Source organism: Panthera pardus, unplaced genomic scaffold, assembly GCF_024362965.1.
Source record: "Panthera pardus isolate Hobbes unplaced genomic scaffold, ASM2436296v1 HiC_scaffold_22, whole genome shotgun sequence".
Classification (NCBI taxonomy): Eukaryota; Metazoa; Chordata; class Mammalia; order Carnivora; family Felidae; genus Panthera; species Panthera pardus.
The window spans coordinates 69992041-70016818 of NW_026526788.1; the positions used below are offsets into that span (position 1 = coordinate 69992041).

The following is a 24778-nucleotide window of genomic DNA, read 5'->3' on the forward strand; positions in this document are numbered from 1 at the left end:
CAAGCAGGGGGAAGGGGCAGAGGGGGAGAGAGAGAGAGAATCTCAAGCAGGCTCCGTGCCCGACACAGAGCTTGATCTCACCACCCTGGGATCATGGCCTGAGCTGAAATCAAGAGTTGGACACTCAGCCAACTGAGCCACCCAGGTGCCCCAATTCTCCTTTTTTAAATAGAAAAAGAAGCAAAGTGGTTCAGACAGCAACTCTCAAGTTAGAATTCTGGGTCTGTTTCTTTTTAATTATGACATCAAAGGCAAATTGCTTAGTCTCTCTGATAACAGTTTCTCTATCTGTAAAATGGGTATTGTACCATTATAAAACTAGTATAAACTTTATAGTATTATATATAAAAATATATGTGAAATCTATATGTTTTATATATAAAACACGTATGAAATTGAATGCAATTTCGTATTTAGTGTATAATTTTGTTTACATAACATAAGCTTAGGCTTATTTTGCTTATGTGAGCAAAATTTATATAATAGGTTTCATATATATAATGGATTTCACATATGTATACATATACTGGTTTTAATATATATAATATGAAAAATATTATGTATGAAATCCAGTATTTATATACATACACACTTGAATCTTGAACAACATGGGGGTTAGAGGTGATGACCCCCCATGCAGTTAAAAATCCACATATAACTTTTGACTCCCCCAAAACTTAACCGCAAATAGCCTACTATTAACCAAAAGCCTTACTGATAACATGAAAAGTCAGTTAACACATATTTGAGTGTTATATGTTATTATATATAATACGCAAAGTATGTATCAAGGGCCCTTTGCCTCCCTCCCATTTTACCGGCACTGCCCGGGCACTGAAGTGCTCAATGCTTTCTTCTGTTTTGAAAGTCTTACTAATTCAAGGTAAGAATTGATCACCGACACATTCCTGGTTTCAAAGATCTCACCTGCCCTGAGGCCCTTTACCCTGTAGGATCCCCCTTCTCTCACGGCCCCATGTTGGTCAAGGGATCACCAGCATAGCTGCCCAGGACAGGGCTCCACCTCTCAGAGTCAGTTTCACCACGTGGACCTCAGTCCCCAGAGTCAGGCAGACACCTGTGGCAGTTGAAGAACAGGGTCCCTGCTCTTTGGTTTTCCCCTGGAGAAAGCAAGTTCCTGGCATGGAGAAGCACTTATCTTATGCTTCCTCTTGGCTAGAAATGCTTTCTCAGCTGCATTTGGTCCATAGCATCCTGCCTTCTGCCCTGTTCTTGTCTCTTCTCCTCCGTGCTGCTTCCCCCATGGACTTTGTTGTCAGAGTCACTTATGGAGCAGGAGCAGAGAAGGCCCAGGGAACATGGTCCCTTCAATCATGCTAGCAACCCCTCCACAGACCTGTCCACTTGGTGAGCACAAGCAGCTTGGATATATCCTTGTAACTGTGGCTACTATCAGCCTTGGGAACAGAATGGAAAGTGGGGGGCTGATAACCCATCTCAGCAGCATTCCTGGGCACCATCCTGACACTGGATGTTTGAGTGGTTAATCAGTGAAGCACGCTGTTGTTTGAGGACTAACCGACATTTATTTAACTCTTCCTTTTGACAGAGGAGAACAGACAGCCATAATGGAACCCAAACCTCAGAAGAGTCCAGGTACCCAAGGAATATACTCTCTTAAGGAAAAACTTTATTGAAAATGACAAACAATTCTCATCAAGCTACCCAGGATACAGGAGATAGTTTTAGTGAGGATAATGGGTGGCATTCTGGGACAATGATTCATGGTATGGATAGTGTAGTAGAAGCTGCTGTGTTCAGCTAATTATTGTGTAAGCGCTCACCTATCTAGAAATTTGACATTTTTTGACTTTCATTAACCAGATGTTCCATCTGTTGCTTGGAGATGGTGCCGAAACAAACTATAGCCCAGAAGAGACTGAAGAATATTTCATAATTTAATAGGAAATTCTCCCTTGGAGAAACTGCCTAAATTGTTATTATAGGGGTAGCTCGAGGTGTATTATTCAAAGGTCCTTGTTCATGTTTACACAGTTCATTGCAGGTGGCTAGTTAGAAAAGCTGATTTAGGATGAAATAATTTAGAAATCAAATGATCAAAGCACCTATCATTAGTAAGTCACTGTGCTTCATATTATAGAGGATATACAGAGTAAGTAATAGAGTCATTGCTCTCAATGAGTTTATAAATGTTGTTGGGAAGTTAAGATAAACACATGTGAGTAACCTGTGCTGAGAAGCTAAGATAAGCACAAACAATCGGGATATGATAGGAATCATGAAAGTGAGTGTGAAACATGGGAATCTGAAAAAGAAAGGGCATACAAGTAGTTTTGGGAATCTGGAGAGGTTTTATGAGAAGGCATTTGGACCCTAAAAGTTGTATAGGGTTTAAAGAGAGATTGGTAAAGAGCACATCTCGGCACAGAGGGATGGCATGAACAAAGCAATGAGTGGATTAGAGGCAGGATGTATCAGAGGGCAATGTGGATATAAAGTAGGACAGTGGAGAGAGAGTAAAGGATGAGGCTGTGGAAATATGGCACTATATTGTACCAGACCTTGACCTCATTAGACCACCAATCCTTGAACAAGAGAATGGCATCATTAGATTTGCATTTTAGACTGGTCCTATTTTTTGAAATAGCCTTTTTCCTTTAATGTCTATTATTTATTTGTTTATTTATTTATTTATTTATTTATTTATTTATTTATTTATTTTGAGAGAGAGAGAGAGAGAGGAGGGTGGGGAGGGGCAGAGGGAGAGGGAGAGAGATGATCCCAAGCAGGCTTCACACTGTCAGTACAGAGCCCAACTTGGGGCTCGACCTCACAAACCATGAGATCATGACTTAAGCCAAAATCAGGAGTCGGATGCTTAATTGACAGAGCCATTCAGACACCCCTGAAATAGCTGTTTACAGTAAAAATGACATACAATAAATTGCACATATTTAAAATGTACAATTTGTTAAGTTTTGATATGTGTATATGCCTTGGAAACCATTACGACAATCAAGATAATCTTCATCACTCCCAAAAGTTTTCTGTTACTGATTTTCAGTTTGATTCCATTATGTCCTGAACATATACTTTGTAAACCTTGGATCCTTTCAGATTTATTGAGACTGGTTTTATGGCCCAGAACATGATCTGTCTTGGAAAATGTTGCATGTGCCCTTGAGAAAGGTGTGCATTGTGCTGTTGTTGAGTGTTCTATAAATATCAATCAGGTCAAGTTTTTTATTGATAGTGTTGTTCAAGTCCACTAAATCTTTATGATTTTCTGCTTATTTTTTCTATCAGTTATGGAGAGAGGGGTACTGAAATCTCTGACTATAATTGTGGATTTCTCTATTTCTCTGTGCAGTTCTAGCAGTTTTTGCCTCAAGTATGTTGAAAGTCTTTTATTAGGCACATAATTGTGTAGGATTATTATGTCCTTTTGGTTAATTGACCCCTTTATCATTATAAAAAGACATTTATCCCTGGTAATACTATTTTGCTATGCAATCTGATCTTACTATAGCCAGTCCAGCTTTGTTTTGACTGCTGTTGGCATGGTATATCCTTTTCCTGACCTTTTACTTACAACCTATTTGTGTCTTTGTATTTGTTTTTTTAATGTTTATTTATTTATTTATTTTGAGAGAAGAGAGAGAAAGTGCACAAGCAGGGAGGGGCAGAGAGAGAGAGATAGAGAGAATCCCAAGCAGTGTCTGTACTGTCAACACACAGCTCAGATGTGGGGCTCGAGTCCACTCCCATGAAGCATGAGATCTCGACCTGAGCCAAAATCAAGATTCAGACATTTAACCAACTGAGCCACCCAGGCACCCCATGTGTCTTTATATTTAAAATGTGTTTCTTGTGAGTACCATGCAGTTGGGTCTTGCTTTCTTACCCAATCTGACAGTCTCACCCTTTTAATTGAATTTTTTAGACCATTTACACTTAATGTGAATATTGATGTGATTGGGTTTGAGTCTATCATAGCATTGTTTTCTATTTGTCTCATTTTTTCTTTGTTCACCTTTTCCCTCTTTTTCATTGTTTTTTAAATTAATTGAGTATTTTTATGATACTATTTATCTCCTTTCTTGGCTTATTAATTGTAATTGTTTTGTTATTTTAGTGGTCCCACTAGGGCATATAGTATATATCTTTAATGTATCACAGTCTATCTTACTACAAATGATATTATACCAAATCACATATAATATAAGAATTTTATAAAAGTATACTTCCATTTTCCCCTCCTGGGCTTAATGCCTTTTACTTAATGAAATTGCATTTTACTTACACATTATGTTATAATCTTCACAGTATGTTGTTAGTATTTTGTTTGAACAGTCGGTTGAATTTTTAAATGTTTTAATTAATACAAAAACAAAATTCGTATATTTACCTTTGCAGTTATCATTCAGCATTGTTCATTCATTCATATAAATTCAGATTTGCATCTGGTATCATTTCTTTCCACCCAGAGGGCTTCCTTTAAGCTTTCTTATAGTATAGGCCTCCTGTTTATGGATCTCTTTAGCTTTTGTATTATCTGAAAAATGTCTTGAAATTGCCTTTATTTTTTTTTAATTTTTTAAACATTTTATTTTATTTTTTGAGAGACAAAGAGAGACAGCGTGAGCAGGGGAGGAGCAGAGAGAGAGGGAGACACAGAATCTGAAGCAGGCTCCAGGCTCTGAGCTGTCAGCACAGAGCCCAATGCGGGGCTCAAACCCACAAACGTGAGATCATGACCTGAGCTGAATGAAGTAGGACACTCAATTGACTGAGCCACCCAGGTGCCCTGAAGTTGCTTTTATTTTTCAAAGATATTTTTGCTGCATATAGAATTCTAGAATGATAGTGTTTTTCTTTCAGTACTTTAAATATCTGCTCCACTGTTTTTTTGCTCACATTATTTCTATGAGAAATCTAATGTCTTTCGCATGTTTTTTTTTTTTCCTTCTGCATACATATTTTCCTTCCTTCTGGCTGATTTTAAGGTTATTTTCTTTATCACTAGTTTTGAACAATTTGATCACAACATGCCTTAGTAGAGTTTTTTTCATGTACCTTGTGTTTAGGGTTCCTGACCTGCTTGGATCTCTGGGTTTATAGTTTTCTTTAAATTTACACACTTTTCAGCATTATTTCTTTAAATATGTTTTCTGTATCCCTACCCGCTTAGGGATTTCATTACTTGTATAGTAGGTCACTTGAAATTGTCCCACAGTGAGGCACCTGTGTGGCTCAGTGGGTTAAGCATTTGACTCTTGATTTCGGTTCAGGTCGTGATCTCACAGATGGTGGGATCGAGCCCCGCATCAGGTTGTGCATTGACAGCATGGAACCTGCTTGGGATTTTCTCTCTCTCTCTCTCTGTCTCTCTCTCTCCGCCTCTCTCTCTTCCTCTCTCCCTCTGCCCCTCCCCCGCTCACTCATAAGAATGCGGTCTCTCTCTCTCAAAAGAAATAAAGTTAAAAAGATAAAGAAATTGTCCCACTGTGCATTGTTGCTCTTTTAACATTTTTTTTATTCTTTTTTCTCTCTGCATCTGTGTTGATAGTTCTCTTACTTTGTCTTCATGTGCACTAATCTGCTGTTACTCCTATTCAGTGTGTTTGTTTGTTTGTTTCTGAGACATTGTGGTTTTCATCTTTTGAAGTTCACTTTAGATCTTTCTTATATCATCTGTATCTCTACCTAACTCCTGGAATATATTAAATACAGTAATAATAACTGTTTTTACAACTTTCTCTGCTAATTCGAACGTCTGTGTCAGTTCTAGGCCCATTTCGGTAATGTTCCTAATTATGGGTCATGGTTTCCTGCCTCTTTGCATATTTGGTAGTCTTCAACTGGTTGCCAGACATCGAAATTTTTACCTTGCTGGGTGCTGCCTATTTTTGTATTTCTACAAATCTTGAGCTTTATTCTGGGATGCAGTTAAGTTTTTTGGAAACAATTTGATCTTTTTAAGACCTGCTTTTAGGGCACCTGGGTGGCTCAGTCGGTTAAGCATCTGACTCTTAATTTCGGCTCAGGTCATAATCTCACGGTTCATGAGTCCGAGCCCCATGTCCAGCTCTGCGCTGGCAGCTTGAAGCCTGCTTGGGATTCTCTGTCTCCCTCTCTCTCTCTCTGCCCCTCCCCTTCTCGTGCATGCACACTCTCTCTCCCTCCCTCTCTCTCTCAAAAATAAATAAATAAACTTTTTTTTTTTTAAAGGCTAGCTTTTATGATTTGTCAGGTGGATCTGGAACAGTCCTCAGCCCAAAGATAATTACTCCATACTCTTGAATTCTTAAGAACCTTATGCATGTTTCTGTGATTCTTTCCGTGTGCAGCTCTTTCCTCTTTGGCACTCTGTCCCTGTGAACTCTAGTGCCTTAATTTCCCCCGAAGCCTTAGCTCTGTCTCCTCAACTCAGGAATTCACCCAATTCCACCTCAGTTCCCCTTTCCTGTGCTATAGCCTGGAAACTCTCTCAAGGGAGTGGTAGGGCCCACCTTGTTTGTTTCCCATCTCATAGGGATCAGTGACTTTATTGCCCATGCCAAGGGTCTTGAAAACCACTATTGTATATATTTTGTCTGGTAAACCCAGTCCCTGTTATTCCATCCTTGCCCAAAGTACTGAATCAGTCAGATTTGGTGTTTACTCTCAGGGATATGTCAAGGATGGATTTGAAAATGTCAAGACTGGAATTAGGGCGTCAAACTGGACACTACAATGTACAGTGAAAAACCTATGAAGGTCTTGAATGCATATGAATTTGAATACATCGAAACATATGAAGGTCTTGAAGGCAGCAGTGGTGGGAACAGAACGATCGGGATAGATCCCAGAGGTGTTTGGGAAGTGAAAGTGAGCATGACTTAATCAGTGAGTGGCCATAAGACTGATGGAAGGGTGACGGTTAAGGGGATTCAGAGGGTTCTAGGTGGGGAGGCTGGACAGGTGTTGGTAACACCACTTCATAAAAGGCACCTGGGGATAGAGTGATGTGAGAAAGAAGTTTATGGGAAATCCAGGGGAAGATGTTTAGGGGCAAAAATTGCATATACAGGGGTAAAAATACTGAAAATCTGTCCCATCAGTTTCCCACAGACTAGATTTTGCTGAAGACATCTCTGGCATGGTGTTTACCATATTTCTGTTTTCTGTATTTCCTACAAACTGGACCTAGAGGATGGGTGAGATTGTCCCACTGGTTTTTTGTTGTTGTTGTTGTTGTTGTTTGGCAAAGCTAATTAGTGGGTGGTCCTGTCCATTGGTTTTAAAATCAAACCCACTATATTGGCCTACGGCCTTCCAGGCCCAACTGAACTTGTCTCTAGCCTCATCTTAGACCACTCTTAGAGTCCTCACTGGCTCATTATATTCCAGCCACTCAGTGCTCCTGTTCTCTTCCTGGAACACCTGTCCCCTTTCCTGTCCCTGGGCCTTTGACTATGCTACTTCCTCTGCCTACGCGGCTCTTTGCACGCTTGGTTCCTTCTCATCCTCATAAAGGTTTCCCCTGACTCCTCTTCCTCAAGGGGCCTCCCTGCCTGGCTATTCCGTCTCATCACCCTGGTCATGCTCTCCAATGCACGTATCACAACCGGCACTTACCTTGCTTGTTTTCGTTTCTTGTTTATCACCCACCTTCCACACGTGATAGGAAGCTCCATGAAGGCAGGGAATACAAGCAGAAGCCAGGTGGCATGAAAAGACCTCATCATTAAGTGTCTCTAGTAGCTCACTTTTAAGCCCAGAATCCTACTATAGACAAAAACCCCAGTACCCTTATTGACAATCAATGTCATCATGGCCAGAGTTTTTCTGTCACCATACCCTCTGAGTTTGCTTGAATGGGGCAGTGAGGCAGACGCATAATATTTCTGGACTTCACATACCTTAACCAGTAAATTGGCTGAATACTGATGGCTTCAGTACCGATGGCTTCGTAAACTCAGATTAAGGTAGCCAAATTGTTTACTGGGTTATTTTCCTCAGCTTCAGTTCTGGAGAATACAGCACCATTGCCATGGTCAACAAACACCGTCAGAGTTTTTGTGTCCTGGTAGTCGATGTGAATACTGGGGACAGACACCCTGGGAGTGACAAACTGGGCTACGTACCCATAGATACTTACTTTACTTTAAGGTTCTGCTAATTGTATTCGATGTTATTAGGGACTCCTAGGCCCAAATTTTTATAAAATACTGTATCTGTTGAACATTTTAAATTTAATACAACCAAAGAGCACCTGTATTAGAGGCAGATGAGAGACTGGTTTATTCTGCAAACAATAAAGGCTAAAGTTTCCTCTGTTGTTGATAACAGCCCTACTGTGTGCCAGGCCCAGTACTGAGAGGTTTCCATGCATTAACTCCTTCAGTCCTCCCCACATATCTGTGTGGTCAGTACTATTGTCTCCATTTTACAGATAAGGAAGCAGGGAAAGTTAGGGATTCTAGGTGCTCTATCAATATTTGTTTAGTAAATAAATATGTGATTTTTGTCCATGGCCATACAATGTTAAAAAGGAGCCAGCCAAAACTTGTTTTTGCAATATTGCTTCATTCTGTTTTTCGTTTCCTTTTCCGTGTGTGTACGTGTGCATGTAAAGGGATGGAGGGTGGGGTGGGGAGCAGCCAGAGTTGCTACAGAGGAGGGGAAGGAATCAAAGTGAGGAGAGCTGCCTAGGAATTACTACATTCATGTAGTAATTTTGGCACAATTGGAACAGCATCTGACTCTTAATCCTGGGGTCATGAGTTTGAGTCCTACGTTGGGTGTAGAGATTACTTAAATAAATAAGCCTTTTCTTTTAAGTTTACTTATTTTGAGAGAGACAGAGACAGTGCAAATCACGGAGGGGCAGAGAGAGAGAGTCCCAAGCAGGCTCCACACTGTCAGTGTAGAGCCTGATGCAGGGCTTGAACCCACGAAGCTGTGAGATCATGGGCTCAAACCCACGAAGCTGTGAGATCATGACCTGAACTGAAACCAAGAGTCAGACGCTTAACCGACTGAGCCACCCAGGCACCCCATTAAATAAATAAACTTTTAAAAGAAAATGTTAAAAAAAAAAAATACTAAATTCTAGCATAATGTCCCCATCAGTTGTGCTACCTAATCCTGATTCTGTTTTCACTTAATTAAAAAGCTCTAACTCTTTAGTAAAGACGGTCTTTTATAAAACCATGGGCAAACTAGAACTACAGCCTGGAGGTGAAAGCAAAAAAACTTTAATAACATGACATTTTTCTAAATAATGAAAGTAGTACATATTTCTTGAAGACATTTTTGAAAATACAGGGGACAAAAACCCTCTAAATTTCAATCCTTACGGAGAAGCAGTTAACATTTTGGAAACCTTTTGATGTAACCACCCTGCCACCTCATTTTCAAGAGCAGGTGTTTTGGGGGCGCCTGGGTGGCTCAGTCAGTTAAGCATCCAACTTCAGCTCAGGTCATGATCTCGCGGTCCGTGAGTTCAAGACCCGCGTCGGGCTCTGGGCTGATGGCTCAGAGCCTGGAGCCTGCTTCGGATTCTGTGTCTCCCTCTCTCTCTGCCCCTCCCCCGTTCATGCTCTGTTTCTCTCTGTCTCAAAAATAAATAAACGTTAAAAAAAAATTAAAAAAAAAGAGCAGGTGTTTTTGCTTCTGTTTACTAAGCCAAGGAGCAAGGCAGAATTATTCTGCTCCTGTGGCTGGTGCTCTGACAAGAATAGAGAAAAACCTTTGCTCACATCTGGAGAGCCAGTGGTGCACCCCAGAAATGAGAACCCGACGTTAAGGAGCTTCTAAACGTCATCTGAAGGGAAGTCCTGGCTCTGGTCGAACAAGGATAATGCCCTCGGTCCTTTGGGCTCTTTGTTTTCCTGCTCTAGGATCGAAGTTCTTTTCCATAACTGAATAATTGGAAGACCTTTCCAGAGGGAAATAGCGTTTTCCAGCTGAACCAGTTCCTTCCCCAAATCTACAGGGAACAAACTGAGTCTGTTCACTTTCTTTTATTAGGCAAACAATTTACATTTTATTATGAAAATGAAGTCTGCAAACAAGATTACTTTATTAAATCACCACCTCCTCAGCTTTTCTTCTCTGCTGTAAGTATGCACCATGATCTAACGGGCCTCCCACTAGCTTCCTGAACATTTTTCAAATCCCTTCTCTTCCTTGGAGATCCAACTAAGATGCAAAATGTTTTCATTTTTCAGTCTTCTTGGAAAAAGCGGTTTTTCATTCTGTCAAAGAGTGGGGGAAGGAGACTTCACGTCTCCTATTACAAAGACGAACATCGCCGAGGTTCCATTGAAATTGACCGGTGCGCATCCAGTCCGGAAAACGTGTATAACAACGAATACTAACACAGGGCATGCAAATTGAAATTTAAATCATTGACTGAAAGCACCAAAGCCTTCATGCTTACAATACTGGTTGCTGAAAAGAAGCTGAAATGAAGAACATCCTGAGTAAAACACAGCCACATACTTATTTCACGTTGTATATACCAGTTCATAAATTATTCATTAATAAGCATTTAGTTACAAAAGACTTTGATTTGCTTAATTTACGGATGAGGGAGAGCAGATCAAATCACCATTTCATAAACCCAAGATGGATTTTTAAAAAAGTATTGAGATTTGCTTTTTTTTTTGGCCTTCTCTTTAAGAAATTCGGTACAAAATGAAAATTAGGAAACATGATCGTTTGTAGGACAAAGAATTCAACAGAAATAAGAATTTTTGAATTAAATGTGAGGCTGAACTAAGTATTTGCAATCAGTAATGAGCCAGATCTAAACTTATTTTGTAACATTATTGGACAATTTCCAAGACATTGATCAAGCAGACCTAAATTTTATTCAGTTAGCATCTTAATATAAAACAGTAGTCATTGTGTTTGAATCTGTGTAATACTTTGTGTCTATATCTAACAGAAACTCCAGTGTAGAAGTTGGCATAAGTAGCCATGAAAAAATGCAATCTGTATGTAAGATGTTCAAATGCCACCCTGATGAGGTGATGTCCATCAGAACCACTAACAGGGAATATTTCCTCATTGGCCATGACAGGTAAGTAGTAAGATAACACAGTGTTTCCTGTGTGCGCAGTAAAAAGCAGACAAGCAGACAAAATATCTCAAACCAATAACCAATAAACAGACTTTGAACAGAAATCCATGGCCACCCCCTGCAACACCATCATTAGTGTTCATTACTGGGTAGTGTTCATTATTTGTTAAAACATCTCAGAAAGTAACAGTATTCATTCCCTAGGGCTTCTATAACAAAGTACCACAAACTGAATGTCTTAGAACAACAGATACGTATTGTCTCACGTATGTTCTGGAGGCCCGGCATCTGAAATCAGGGTGTCACAGGGCCACGTTCCTTCTGAAGGCTCTAGGGAAGGTCTGTTCTAGGCCTTTCTCCTGGCTTCTGGTAGTTTCCTTGGCTTGCGTCAGCAGAACTACAACGTTCACACAGCATTCTCCCTGTGAGCGTGTCTCTGCATCCAAACTTTTTATAAGGACGCTTGTCATAATGAATTAGGAGGCCAGTATAACCTCATCTTCACCAATGACATCTACAATAACCCAACCCAATTTCCAGATAAGGTCACATTCTGAGGTACTGGGGATTGACACTTCAACAGATGAATTTTGAGGGGACGCCAGTCAACCCACACCCCCATCCTCATCACCCCAGTTGCTTTTCACATAAAAGAACCCAATACACAAACATCTGTACAAGCTACATATGTTAGGGAGGGGCCATGTTCATCCCTGAAGAAGTCTTCGGTTTTTAAGGGGGGCTCCCGTTAGCAAAGGTGCCTAACGGATCCTTTGTAGATGATTGGCTGCTTGACAGAGAGGCCAAGGCCAGGGGAGGAAGCTGGGCAGAGGAGGCACAGAACGCTCACGCCGAAGTATGAAGGCCCTTGATCTGCTGCAGATTAAGCCCAAGGCGAACAGCCTTCTTTTTCACATTGTCATGAAAGTCAATAGAAAAGTTGTGATTTATATAAATTCATTCAAACACAGGCTTCATAAACACACGCATCCCCCAAAGGGAGGCACACCTGGGTAGCTATTCAAAAAATGGTGCTGACGGGTTAAGGGGCTCGCTTATGAACACAAAAGAAATCAGTGTCAAAGCCAAAAGGTCCCAACCCTATGATCACTACTGTTATTTTCGACTGTTCTTCCCATTTCTCTGAGCTTTCCTCGCAGAGGCGGCAGGAAGATTAATTCTAGTGTGCAAGTGTGGAGGTGGTGAGGAGCCAGTGGGTCATTGAAGCTACTTCAGGAAAAATCTTTATTTCCCTGGTACCTGCTCCCACTGCCTGTTCCAACCTTAATAAAAGAATCTTTTTCTGGTTCAAAAGGAGCACAGGTGCTATTGTTGCCACACGCCAACTGAAAAGTTTATTCCTATCAACAGGGAGAAGATTAAAGACTGGGTCTCCTTCATGTTATCATTTTGCTGGGACGTCAAAGCAGCACGCCAGAACACAGAGGTGACTCTACATTGCCGATAAAATAACAGGGCACCCGAACACAGCCTCTGTCACAAGGAAACAATGGTAGCTTTTGCTTTTCCTCCTGAGCAACTGGCACTAATACAAGGAAAAAATAAGTGAGAAAATGTACATCCTTGTTATTTTTGTGATGAACAATAGGGAAAAATACTTCCGTGTTTTGCAAGAGACCTAAAATGCAGACCCTTCAAATTTTCATTATGGGGTCGGAGGAGTGAAATGCACTTTTTTAAGCGTAGCTAAGACTACAGCAGTTCCCATCATTGTTATTCAAGGTGCATAACAGCTACCTTTTTCAGTGAGTAAGTCTAGGCTGGTGTCTGTACAAAGGCTCTTCATATCTCTTGCATTTTCAGTGGAATCTCTCTTTAATGTAAGGGCTAGTAGCTTTAGGTTTTTAATTTACTTCCCGAGAACCTTCGCTGATTTACACAAGTCCTTTATGAGGGTAGACCTTTATAAATGAAACTCAGTGTATAGGTATCATTTTGACATGTTTTCTCCAAGTTGTTCTGTGCCCACAGCAAGGGCAGAGGCCGTGGAGGAAGGAAAGCGAGGTGTGTCTATGGTAGACCCAAATGACCAGAAAATAGTGGCACAGGGTCAAAAAGACAGGTGGAGGGAAATTCAGGACATCGGAAGCCCAGGCTGAGAGTTCTCAAGGGCTTGGAAACAGGAGAGAGCTATGATCACCTTGTATCTTGGTGAGAGAAGGCTGGCTGGGGGGATAAATGTTAGCGGAAAAGAGTGAAGGCGGGAAGCCCAGCGACGAGGCTGTTGCTTCGGTCCAGGTAAGACATGGATTGTGCCCTGATTGCAATATTCCTCTTCCATAAGCAGGAGAAATTCTCCCTGGGTGGTAAAAGGCCTTCTTCAGACCCCAGTCCTCTCCTTGGTCCTTCCAGCGCGTCAGAGGCTGTCAACCCCACCCCACCAAGAAATAGTCTTCCAGACATGGTAATCGGATTTCCATCTCTCTCTCTCTCTCTCTCTCTCTCTCGACGCCTTGCCTGGGAGTCTGCTGATGCTTCCAAAGTATTACCCGTGTATTTGACACCTTCCTCTAAGCCTAACCCACCGTCATGATCTTAGCCTTAGTATTTATCCTATATTTAGTCTGTTTCTTATACCACAAATGAGCCTTCCTGCTTGCCCTGCCTACCTGGAAATGTATTCATTCATTTTGGGTGCGCCTCACCATGCATCTGGGTATGTTGGCCGGAGAACCCTCCAGCTAAACAGAAGCCTGGCTGGCAACCTTTTCCTTCCTTTCACACAAAGGGTGCAGATTACCTCTGTAAAAAAGATTCCCAACACACCACTCGGTCTCCTGCCATACCATCTATATTTCTGGGGTAAAACCAAGGTTCTTATTCATCTTTTTCATTTACCCAGATCGATCTTGCTTCCTCTTAAGTGTGTGTGTGTGTGTGTGTGTGCACGCGCGCGTGTGTGTGTGTGACTTCATTTCTAATGAAACCCATTTGAGGAAAAAAATACATCTGGCTCTTGAAAGTGATTTGTGATTGTGCTCTCAGCTCTCTTGGATTCAGTCTTCCCAACTTTGGATTAACGGACCGAGTGGTTGGGTTGTTTTTTTTTATCTCCTGCCGTGGATACCATTTCATCCGTTAGAGATGTAACCATTGACTTTTCCTTCTCCCTGGGTGCCAAGCACATCTTAATATGGCATAACCTGCTGTTTTATCTAGTTGGGAGCTCTCCAACTATGTTAAAAGCTTTCCTACCCCCTGCTTTTCGAAAGATAACGTTACTGGTCGTCTTGCCTTTTCACACTTTGCATTCGAATTCGGAGATTTTTCAGTCAGCTCCAGTTAAGAGTACCATCTACCTTGTTGGGTTTTGTGGTGGTGATGGTGGTTGTCATTGTCATTGTTGTGGGAACCGTTCTTCACCCCCAGCTCACCACGGTCTGGCTTCATGATCTTGGCACTAGAAAAATGGACACCATTGAAAACATTTTGTTTTTAAAATCACATCCCTTCAAGGACTTCCTAGAAAACATTCAAGTTCTTTTCAAAACCCTTGCTCACAGGCATTGTTCTTGGAAGAATTAAGTTGTACTTGTAACAATTTTCCTGCCATGCAAAGCAGCTGCTTTAGTAGAGGATCTTGTATCCACTGGGGAGGGAAGGTGGTAGTTGCTTAAACCTACATTACCTTGTAGACTGTAATTCATATGATCACATGACCAACATTAGCAAATTGCATTGCTATGGAAACAATAGAAGTGTGTAAGCAGAACACAAAAGAGGAATATTGAGCAGGAAGAGGAAAGGTGTGGTGCCCTGACCGTGGGCTGATTATCTTCCCAGGTGGCCCCGGGTGAAAACTAGTATATGGGAGTGGGGGGACTCAGTGGCAGACCTTAGCGCCTTGGAATATACCCTCCCCCACCACCCGCCCCTGAGAGAACTGCTTGTTCTAAGTTACAGGTCCCAATGGTAGAGAACAGCCTGAAATACGGGCTTGAATTTTTACCTCATCAAGGTGACCCAGACTCAAGAAGCGAGTTCAAGTTGTGTGGACTTCTGCATGTAACCTTGGGAAATTTTCCGATCTTCTCAACTTAATTAATCTAATATGGCTTCCCAGAAATCATGTGGTTTAATTCTGTCTCTTGCAAAAAAAAAAAAAAAAAAAAAAAGAGAGAGAGAGAGAGAGAGAGAGAGAGAGAGAGGGAGAGAATAGAATTAATTGTCTTCCTCTCTTTATTCAGCATTTCATGGAAAACAATTCTCCAGGACTCGGACAAGCTCATCTGCCACATGATTTCTTGTCAGAGACTACTGAAGATACAGAAGAAGAGAGTCATTATATTAGTCCTCAAAGTATTCTTTCACAGGTAACCCCTTCCATCCACTAATCCTTCCTTCCTTGTACGGATATTTGCCGGGTCCCTGCTGCGTGCTGTTCCTGAGGCAGGAGGCTGGGCTCAGTGGTGAATCAGGCACAGGTGATGTGCTCGCGGTGCTGACCCTTGAAAAGAAGGAGGCCATGATACAAGACAGAAAGGGCTCTGTGCCGAAGAGAGACGCCGATAAATGCCTGGAGTGCATGAGGGAAGGGAAGCGGGGAGGGGATTTCCAGACAGAAAGAAAAGGCCATTAAAAAATACTCCCCCCGCCAAAAGTAAGTACAAAACTATGCAGTGACAGTTCAGAGAAGGATGAGACTGGCGTTGGCTGAGGGGGTCAGAGGGGGCTGCGGGACCTCATAAGGCCCGAACACAGCTTCATCAGGCCAGAGAGGAAGGGGGGGCTCCAGGTGACGCAAGTGGCCTGAAAGCTGGCTCTGGAAGAGCACCATTTGTAGGTGAGCAGCGGGAAGACCGGCTTGGCTGGAAGGAATTTTTCCAAATATGGGTTAATGATTCAACTGCCAGGCAGGCGATTAAAAGCCCTGAGGGTTTTTGAGCAACCAGTCCCCCAAATGCCTTAGTAGTGAGGGGCTAGCCGAGAGCCTCCCAAGGGCAAGGTCTTTTCTAGGACTTCCGCAGCCCCTTGACGCAAGTTGGCTAGCCTGTGAGCACGGTGGCCTGAGGCCAGCTTTGACCCAGCCTGGTGACACGTGTCTACAGCAGCACCAGTCGGGAGAAAGAGTTCATATCATTAAGTTGCCTAGTGACGAAACAGAAAAATAAATAGCAATTTAGTCCAATAAAACACCGTATCGGAAACACGGGGAATCCAGGAGGAGAAAACAGACTTTGAGTCAGTCAGAAGCTTTCCCAGTTCAGCCTCCCAGCATGAGCACCACTGCTCATCCGGCGGTGGATGTACTGACCCTTTGAGGGCCCAGAGCCATCACGTAAGGGATAAAAAGCTACCCGGTTATTGGTAGCCTTGCATCCTTACACTTATCCCTCTTGTCTGTAGTTGGATAGTCTTATTGCTTCCAATGATTCTGGTCAACCTGCTGAACCTGGTAGTCCAGAACAGTTCTCGGAGACAAATGAACATCATTACATGCCAATGAAATCCTGGTACGTAAAACTGTCATGTTCTTAAAATTGATTCCGGCTAATGTACTCTTATAGAACAACCACTGTTGATACAGTTATTCAAAAACATCACCATAGACCAAATTCAACACATTATTCCGCAATCTCAAAAAAAGAAGTGAGAATGCTTTTCTCAACCCACCGAAATGCTTTCACTACCCATGTAGTGACCCCCTCGGGTCATTTTCTGTCTCCTGGGGAACTTATTTTCTATTCTGAATTGATGTCTCATCCTCACTTCTGTCCTTCAAGCCCTTCTAATGGAAAGGGTTATTTTGACTCCATATCCATTTTCAGAAGGGAAGTTTGTTGGATTTGATTCTAACTGTGGCTGTGATTCTGAGGGCTGGGCATACTTGAAGACCTTGTTAGTTTTCACATGGCTCCTAGCTACTGAAATCCGATTCACCCACCAAAGAAAGTTGTAAATAAACATGGTGACAAAGGGTATTGTATTAACTTCTGATTTTCTAGTTTTTTCAGAGAGACATCCCACAAGTCTGCTGATAGCAAAGAGGGATCCCAGGCCCTTCCAGAGATCCAGAACGGGGGGCTTCACTTGCAAGAACAAGGCTCACAAAGTGACTCTTGTCTTCCACCTGCCAATATGGAAGCACAGACCATGAATGACAAAAAGGGGTTGGCCTCACTTACTGTTGTGCGATTATCTATACTAATCAAGTAAAGTTTTATTTTCTAAAACTATGCGCCCTTAGAGCAACACAGCCTTCCTTTTTAACTCAGAATTCAAGTTTAAATGGTTCCTAAAAATCTTCAAGTTGGCCAACAGTCCGACTAGCTTCCTCTTCTTACCGATGTGGTGGCCAAGGACAATGAGTAACAGAGCTGGAAGCAAAGCAGTCCCCTGGGCTGTGGGTAGCATTTCCAAATATTTCTAAAAATTATCCCTTGGCTAGTCTTTCGGGCCCTGGAACTCTGGATCACGCTGACCTGGGTAGCATGTCACCCAACGTCTATGGTTAAAATTATGGGCGAGTTGCATGAGGTTTGGTTATAGAATAAGAGGGGAAGATTTAGGTTTTAAGTGATGTCAAGGGCATTTGATGAAATTGTTCTCAGTTTTAAGTCTTTCCAGTATATTCTTCTATGGAATCATTTCCAGTGGAGAAATAAGCAGACTGGTGTGATATATAATCAGTTTAGTCCATTTTTTGTTCTTTTCCCATTGTCTGCCATCCATTAGCACATCCCAAGAGGGGTGCGGGAGGGCATTAATGAGTAACTTAAATTCATATTCTCCCAATATCTTGGACAACTTTTAACTGGGAAATACCATCCTAGAGGTAGGAAGTAAAGTCTAGTCGGAATGTCCAGCTCAGAGCTGCCTGAGGTGACTTTTATAAACATCTTATCTCGTAGTAACATCCCTGATGAAAGCCAGGTGGAGAAACTGAATGTGTTCCTTTCTCCTTCTGACGTCATAAATTATCTTAGTCTCACGGAAGCTGCAGGACGGATATGGTAGGTTGGAGATTTGAGGGCTCTTGATTATAAATGGGGTTGGGAGATAGGCAGACAACGATTATATCCTGAAACTGTATGTGGCAAAACCGATCAGACAGCTTGGACTGTTGAGTTGTTCTCACAAAAGATCTTTGGTTGAGGCAGAAATGAAGGTATTGCTGTGTAAGAGGATCAGCTGGGAAGTGGGTTGGTAGTGGAGTACCCAAAAGTCCAGTACCCATTTCTGATTTTTGGAAGGTAAAGAAGAGCCGGAAGGAATAGGTATGGTCCAAGGAAATCATTCCCAATCAATGAGCAATGACCGTTTGATAAACGAAAAGTTAGTGAAGTCAACAAGAATCTAAGGTCTAAAACAAATGGTCACACCAAGGTCTGAGGCTTTGAGACACCTGTTGGTCTGGGACAGACACAAAAGAGAGAATCTTCTTAAAATCAGCACCGTTTAATTTGATTCTAAATTCTTTTAAAAACTTCATAGTTTATTCTGAAGGAAGATTACATTTTCACAAGGGGAGAAAGTCCTTTAACGTAAAAGGCTTATTCATTCTATAAGAGGGCAGTAAACAACTCTTCCACTTTTCCAAATTTCCCACCATCTAAGAGGCTCACTAGAGAGTCACTAGATAGTCGTTGTGTAATCATCATGTGCTCACTTGCAATAAGCACTTATTAAACGCCTTCTGTTTCCTTGGAGTTATATGGGTCTAAAAATTTTTTTTTTTGAAGGTAGCACTCTACTTCTGGGGTCTCATAGCCTGGTGAAAAAAAAAAAAAAACAGCCACATAAACAAGCAAACATAAAATGCACTGTACTTAAATACACAATAAATGGGTGCTCGCCTAGTGCAATAGAAGTCAGGGATGGGGGGTTAATTAAAGGAAGAGGAATGTAGGAGGGCCATTAGAGGTGGTATGATTAGAGTTGGCTTTGGAGGGCAGGTCCAACAGAGGTGACAGCCGAAAGAATATTCAAGCAGAAAATGCAGTTTGTCTACTTCAGATGGGGTGTAACATAGCTGAAGAAGCTGGTAATGAGGGAACCCCAGTCTGTGTCCTGCGAGCACAGTCTCACACTTGTGTTGAACGCTGTGTTCCATTGCAGTGTGGCTCAGTGGCAAGGCCCCCGGCACCTGGGATGTTTATTTTTTCACGGAGATCACATCTTGGCTGTGAATGACCTGATGCCCCAGGGCCTGGAGGAGGCTTCCTTGTTTCTCAGTCGGTCTGTCCAGAAGGAGGTGAGTCCTGCTGACCAGTTCTGGCCAAGAATAAGATCAAGGTCTTGGGTGGAGCCTGAACGGTTCATGTAAATGCATGCAAATAACAGACTGTGACTGTAGAACCCTTTCAAAATTCTTTCATATAAAGTGATATTTGGAGAGGGCTCCGGATTAAGAGACTGAGCATCGGGGTCCAGGACCTCGGATACACAGCATGATGTGGTGGAAAGAGTTTACAATGGAATCGCATTGGCTCAGGATTTGCATTGCATCACCTTAAGTCAGTTTGTGCCTCATCTCTCTCTTCTGCAAAATTGGGGGTAAGGATAATACAAGTTGTTGGAGAATTAAATGTGATAATATGTGTAGCATGCTTACACACGTGACTGGCACCTAGTAGGTACTCATAGAGTTATCTGTGCTTTTACTTCTCTGATTGGCTGGGGAACATTGGCCAGGTTCAGCTTTACACACTTCAGTCCCCTCATCTCCGAAATTGACCTAGCTGTACCTTCCTCACTGAGTTATTGTAAGAAGGAAACAAAACATGCGAGCGTGTACAAACTATGTATGTTTTTAAAGGGCTAGCCATGGTTCTGCCTGTGCGTATAGTCTCCCTGTGGTAAATTCCCTCCCTGGCCTGTGTTTATTTTTTACATGACCTTGGGAAAATCACGTTCTTCTCTTGGCTTCAGCTTTTTCTCTCTACAGGAAGATAGTTGGTTTTCAAACTGTGCTTCTTGGGTCCCTAAGCGACAGGAACTTGAGGAAGAGGTAAAGAAGGGGACAATATGTAAGACTTCGATGAGAGCAATCTACGTTTATCATTTATGTTTTTTGGATGTTGGCCCTGTTAGCTCTCCTTGAAGAAACATTTCCTTGTCTTGAAATCCTAAAAACTGAGGTACCTGGGTGGCTCAGTTGGTTGGGCACCCGCCTCTTGATTTTGGCTCAGGTCATGATCCCAGGGTCGTGGGATCGAGCCCCATGTTGGGCTCTGCACTGGGCATGGAGCCTGTTTGAGATTCTATCTCTCTCTTCCTCTGCCCCTCTTCCCAGTCGCGCTCACATTCTCTCTCTCTCTGCTCTAAAACAATCATAATAATAAGTAAAATTAAATTTTTAAAAACTCCTGAAAACTGCTGTGCTAAGTGATCTCTCAAATTTCTTCCAGCTCTGAAGGTTTCTGATTACATAGGTCTTATCTCTCCTGCCTGACACAATTACCCCATGCTATTCCTATTACCTCTATGGGAAAAGCAGCCAAGGATGAGTGAATTGCCAAAGATACATAAATAGTTGTGGAGCAAGGACTCATTCTCATTCATTCACTCACTGGCCATTTATGCACATCTCCTTTAGTACTGAGCTAAGTCCTAGAGCTACAAAAATGGCCTCAGCCTAGGCTTGAGGAGCTCACATAGTATGGATCAAACAGGCATGTTGTGTGCTGGTTACAATAAGGTATATGCCCTAGGATGTGGACAGAGGGCCAGTGAAGCAGAAAGAAAGGAGTAAATCTATCTGAGGAAGTCTAGGAAGGTGTCTCAGAGAAGGTAGTGTCTCGCTCGGGTTTTGAAGACCAGGTAGGAGTTTGTGTGGTGGAAGAGAAGTAGATTTCAGGGGCTCAGTCCAACAATCAGGTAATTCTAATATATTTCCGTTGCCAAAAAGCCACCCTGAGGCCACGTGCCCTATACAATCTTCCAGATCCTTCCAAAAGTTACCAAAAGATACTCTGACCTCAAAGATCCAGGCATCAGCTCCAAAACCAAAAAAGGATTTTTACCTGGATCCAGGAATTTCACCTGGGCAACGTTGGCTGCAGTATATCAAGACTGCCTTTCTGGACAGTGGAATCGTGTATGTGGGAGGGGACAATAGCATTTCTCCTGGGCTGGGTCGGCCTGCCCCTTCCTATTGGAGAACAATTAGATGCTATGGAGAAACACGAGGTGCTCACCCAAATGGTTATCTGGAAGAAAAACCTTCTACTTTCCCACCCCACCATTCCTGACTATTGTTTATATTAAAATGAATGGCCAATTCTTTAAAAAAATTCAAATAGCTGGTCCCCGGAAGGGAAGAGAATGTTGGAAGAGGGGAGATGTGGAACCACAGGAAGGGCAGGCCATTTGTCGTAGAGCATTCAGACCAATCAGATTTACTTTTCCTCCTGTTGGGCTACAGTTGAGAGACAAGGAGGTCGGCTTGGGGACAGGGTAGGGACAATGTGAGAGTTTGAAAGGAGGGGAGAAGAGGTGTGTGTAAAAAAAAAAAAGAAGAAGAAGAAGGAGATGCTAGATTACAGGGCAAACCCATCAAACTTCAATTTCCCCCTGATCTTGTCAGGGGCTGGTTTTGTCTGGTTTCATCTGGATCCTCTAGTTTCAAGAGGCTTTTACTTCCTGGTACAACTGGGCCCATCTGGGATCATCGGTGTTCTCTGGAATCTTCCCTAAAGGCTCAGGCCAGGGGCTGCCAGGGAATAAAAATCCATCTTCCACCTAAGTATACAGGTCACCCTGGCTTCCTCTGGCCCAGATGTTATGGTTCATTGTAGGATTTTCTCCCAAACCAGTTTCCAACGGTGCTAATGAGGACAGACCAAGAGCAAACAACGAAGGAAAATCTTTCCTCGCTTCATTTCCTTCTTACTTGTGTTTTAGAAAATAAAACTCACCATCGGCCGGATCCCAAATTCAGAGAAATTCCATGCTGTCGGCTGTACGTGCCCCTTAAAATACAAAGGTGTTGTACCTTGTCGACTGGGTGAGTCTGGACTGGAGAAGACCCTGAAGAGGAGTCCAGCCATTAAAAAGCGTCAACACCAACGAACTGGAGAGTCACACGCCAGGACCCACTGCTGAGGAGCAAGGGTGGGCCCTAGACTCTGCTGGGGCCCTGCCTCTCCCTCTCACCGCCGCGTGAGATAACGTACATCAGCACTCCTCTCTGATTTTCCGTACCTACCCCTTAACGGCGGGGAAAACTATCACCTCTCTGGCTACTCATCAGGGATGCTGAGAGGGCCCAGGGGGATGATGACTGTGGAACGCAGAGAAAATGTAAGGCCTTGTTAGCTCAGACGTTGTCCCACACACCACAGAGATTGTTAAGTCCCTCATCTGAAATGCACTGTGTGTTCTCTGAGGTCATGGTCCGCACAATCCCTTCTTTGTTAGGGAACATACAGTTGGAAACGCTCTTTCCAGGAAGGCAAGATTCCCGAGAGACGTGATACCATATCAGCCTTCCCAAACACCTCCCCCTATTCATCACACCCACCCATGGTCCAAAATGCTGAGGCAGGGTGGCCCCTTGGCTTCAATAATCATCTGGTTTTCTTAAAGACCCAGAAACTATTCTAGAAGTTGAAGCGGTTTTAGGTCGCATACAGCAAAGGTCTGTTTTCTCTACAAGTAATAAGGCAACAACTTAGCACTTCTACGTTTGAAAGGTCGTAACTGATTGGCGCATTAACCAATTGATCCTACAAGGCCAAAAACGTCAAATCTTTTTTCATAAGTAGGAAGACAAAGGCAGCGAAAGGACTAATCGAATCCGGGAACGTTGGAGCAAAGGGAGGCTTCAGAAAATATATCTTACTATGCTGTCATTTTTGTGCAGGAAGACGTCAAGGCCCCAAACGTTTAATACAAACAAACAAAACAGAAGCAGACTCATACATACAGCGAACAAAATGGTGGCTGCAGAGTGGAGGTGATGGGGGGGGACAGGCAAAGTAGGTGAAGGAGATTAAGAGGTACAACCCTCCAGTTATAAAATAGGGAATGTGGGGCGCCTGGGTGGCTCAGTCGGTTAAGCGTCCGACTTCAACTCAGGTCACGATCTCGCGGTCCGTCAGTTCGAGCCCCGTGTCGGGCTCTGGGCTGATGGCTCAGAGCCTGGAGCCTGCTTCCAATTCTGTGTCTCCCTCTCTCTCTGCCCCTCCCCCGTTCATGCTGTCTCTCTCTGTCTCAAAAATAAATAAACATTAAAAAAAATTAAAAAAATAAAATAGGGAATGAAAAATCCAGCGTGGGGAATATAGTCAATAACATTGCAATAACGTTGCATGATGTCAGGTGGTGACTCCATTTATGTGGTATGCACGGCATAATGTATAGAACTGTTGGATCGCTAGGTTGGACACCTGAAACTCATATAACATGCTATGTTTTAAAAAATAATAATAGTAACAATATACTTCCTTTGTAGTTCCCAGTTTCATAGCTGTTTAGTGACAGACCAAGAATCTAAAACCAGCTCTGAGAAACAGATGTCCTGCTCCTCACTTTGTATTTGGATTTAGGTTTGAAAAGACCTTGTGCAGATAGAAGAAACATTCAAATACAGTTCATTTTCTGTTTTCCAGATTGTACAGAACATATACAAATTTTTAGTTTACTGTTCCTTTTTTTAAAAAAGTGTTTTAATGCTTATTATTTTTGAGGGAGAGACAGAGACAGAGAGCAAGCAGGGGAGGGGCAGAGAGAGAGGGAGACCCACCATTGAAAGCAGGCTCCAGGCTCTGAGCTGTCAGCACAGAACCCAACGTGGGGCTCGAACTCACAAGCTGTGAGATCGCGACCTGAGTGGAAGCCGGACGCTTAACCAACGGAGCCACCCAGGTGCCCCTTACTGTTTCTTTTTTAAAGCTGGATTGAAGTTAAGACTTTGCCTTTTTTCCAGCTTTATTAAAATGTAATTGACATATAGCACTGTATCAGTTTAAGGTGTGCAACGTAATGTACAACCTTATGCAACCTCCTGTTTCTATTTCCCAGAAATTTGTGCTACAGAACTACTCACACAAATATACAAAAATTATTTTTTAATGCTCACTGTAGCATTGTCTGTAATAATACAAAAATTCTTCAGGGATTGCTTCATTGGGATGACCTCATGTAATTCAAAACTCTGCAGGTGTTAACTGTTCGGCATGTGCAGTCATGGAAAGATGTTCACAATATAGTAAGAACGAAAGAAGCAAGTTGCAGAACAGTAGGCATAACATTGTCCCATTTTCGCAAAACTAAAGTATTGGTATTCGTGTATATGTATGTGTGTGTACACAACTTTCCCAGCTCTAATGAAAAATACCTACCTTGAAGGCTTGTTATGAGGTTTAAATGGGTGACATTCGTACAGCACCTAGCTCACTGCCTGATAGGTCGTGAGCACTCAGTCAATGTTAGGTCTGCTGCTGCTTTGACAATGCCTTTTTGTTCAGTCTCGATGAACTTAGATCTAGTTCTTAATAAGAACCATCTCTGAGAAGTAGGACCAAGATTGGCCATGTGGGGGAGGCATTTCTGTAACGTTTGAATTTTTTTTTTTTTTTTTTTGTAGTGAGCATGTCACTTTTATTAAAAACAAAATAGAAGTGTGGAAAATAAATAAATTTTATATATTTACATAAATTTATGTTTATTAGATAAATATATACTTATATGAGCATATTTTTTTGCAATGAGCCTGTCACTTTTATTAAAAACAATAGAAGTGTGGAAAATAAATAA

General features: G+C 42.3%; 1 protein-coding gene and 1 long non-coding RNA gene across 6 annotated transcripts; one reads left to right on the forward strand and one right to left on the reverse strand.

Annotated features, from left to right (window-relative positions):
• The first annotated feature begins 532 nt into the window (after positions 1 to 532).
• On the forward strand, positions 533 to 23050 carry PLEKHS1 (pleckstrin homology domain containing S1). 5 transcript variants are annotated; one of them, XM_019459485.2, is made up of 12 exons: positions 533 to 1617; positions 10000 to 10088; positions 10200 to 10306; positions 10922 to 11056; positions 12428 to 12503; positions 13362 to 13481; positions 15265 to 15390; positions 16424 to 16530; positions 17023 to 17229; positions 17929 to 18030; positions 19136 to 19271; positions 19402 to 19573. In XM_019459485.2, the coding sequence occupies exons 1-12, from the start codon at positions 1590 to 1592 to the stop codon at positions 19402 to 19404; spliced, it is 1236 nt and encodes a 411-aa protein (XP_019315030.1). In that variant the 5' UTR covers positions 533 to 1589; the 3' UTR covers positions 19405 to 19573. The 5 variants fall into 5 exon arrangements, with proteins under 5 accessions (XP_019315030.1, XP_053765904.1, XP_019315027.1 ...); XM_053909929.1 differs by lacking the exon at positions 19402 to 19573 and adding an exon at positions 21923 to 23050 and having other exon boundaries at positions 534 to 1617; XM_019459482.2 differs by lacking the exon at positions 19402 to 19573 and adding an exon at positions 21923 to 23050 and having other exon boundaries at positions 534 to 1617; positions 13365 to 13481.
• On the reverse strand, positions 12285 to 14710 carry LOC109272926 (uncharacterized). The gene is made up of 2 exons (XR_002082667.2): positions 14579 to 14710; positions 12285 to 14477 (listed from the first exon to the last, which is right to left on the reverse strand). It is a non-coding gene; the product is annotated as an uncharacterized LOC109272926 (long non-coding RNA).
• Positions 23051 to 24778: the final 1728 nt, after the last annotated feature.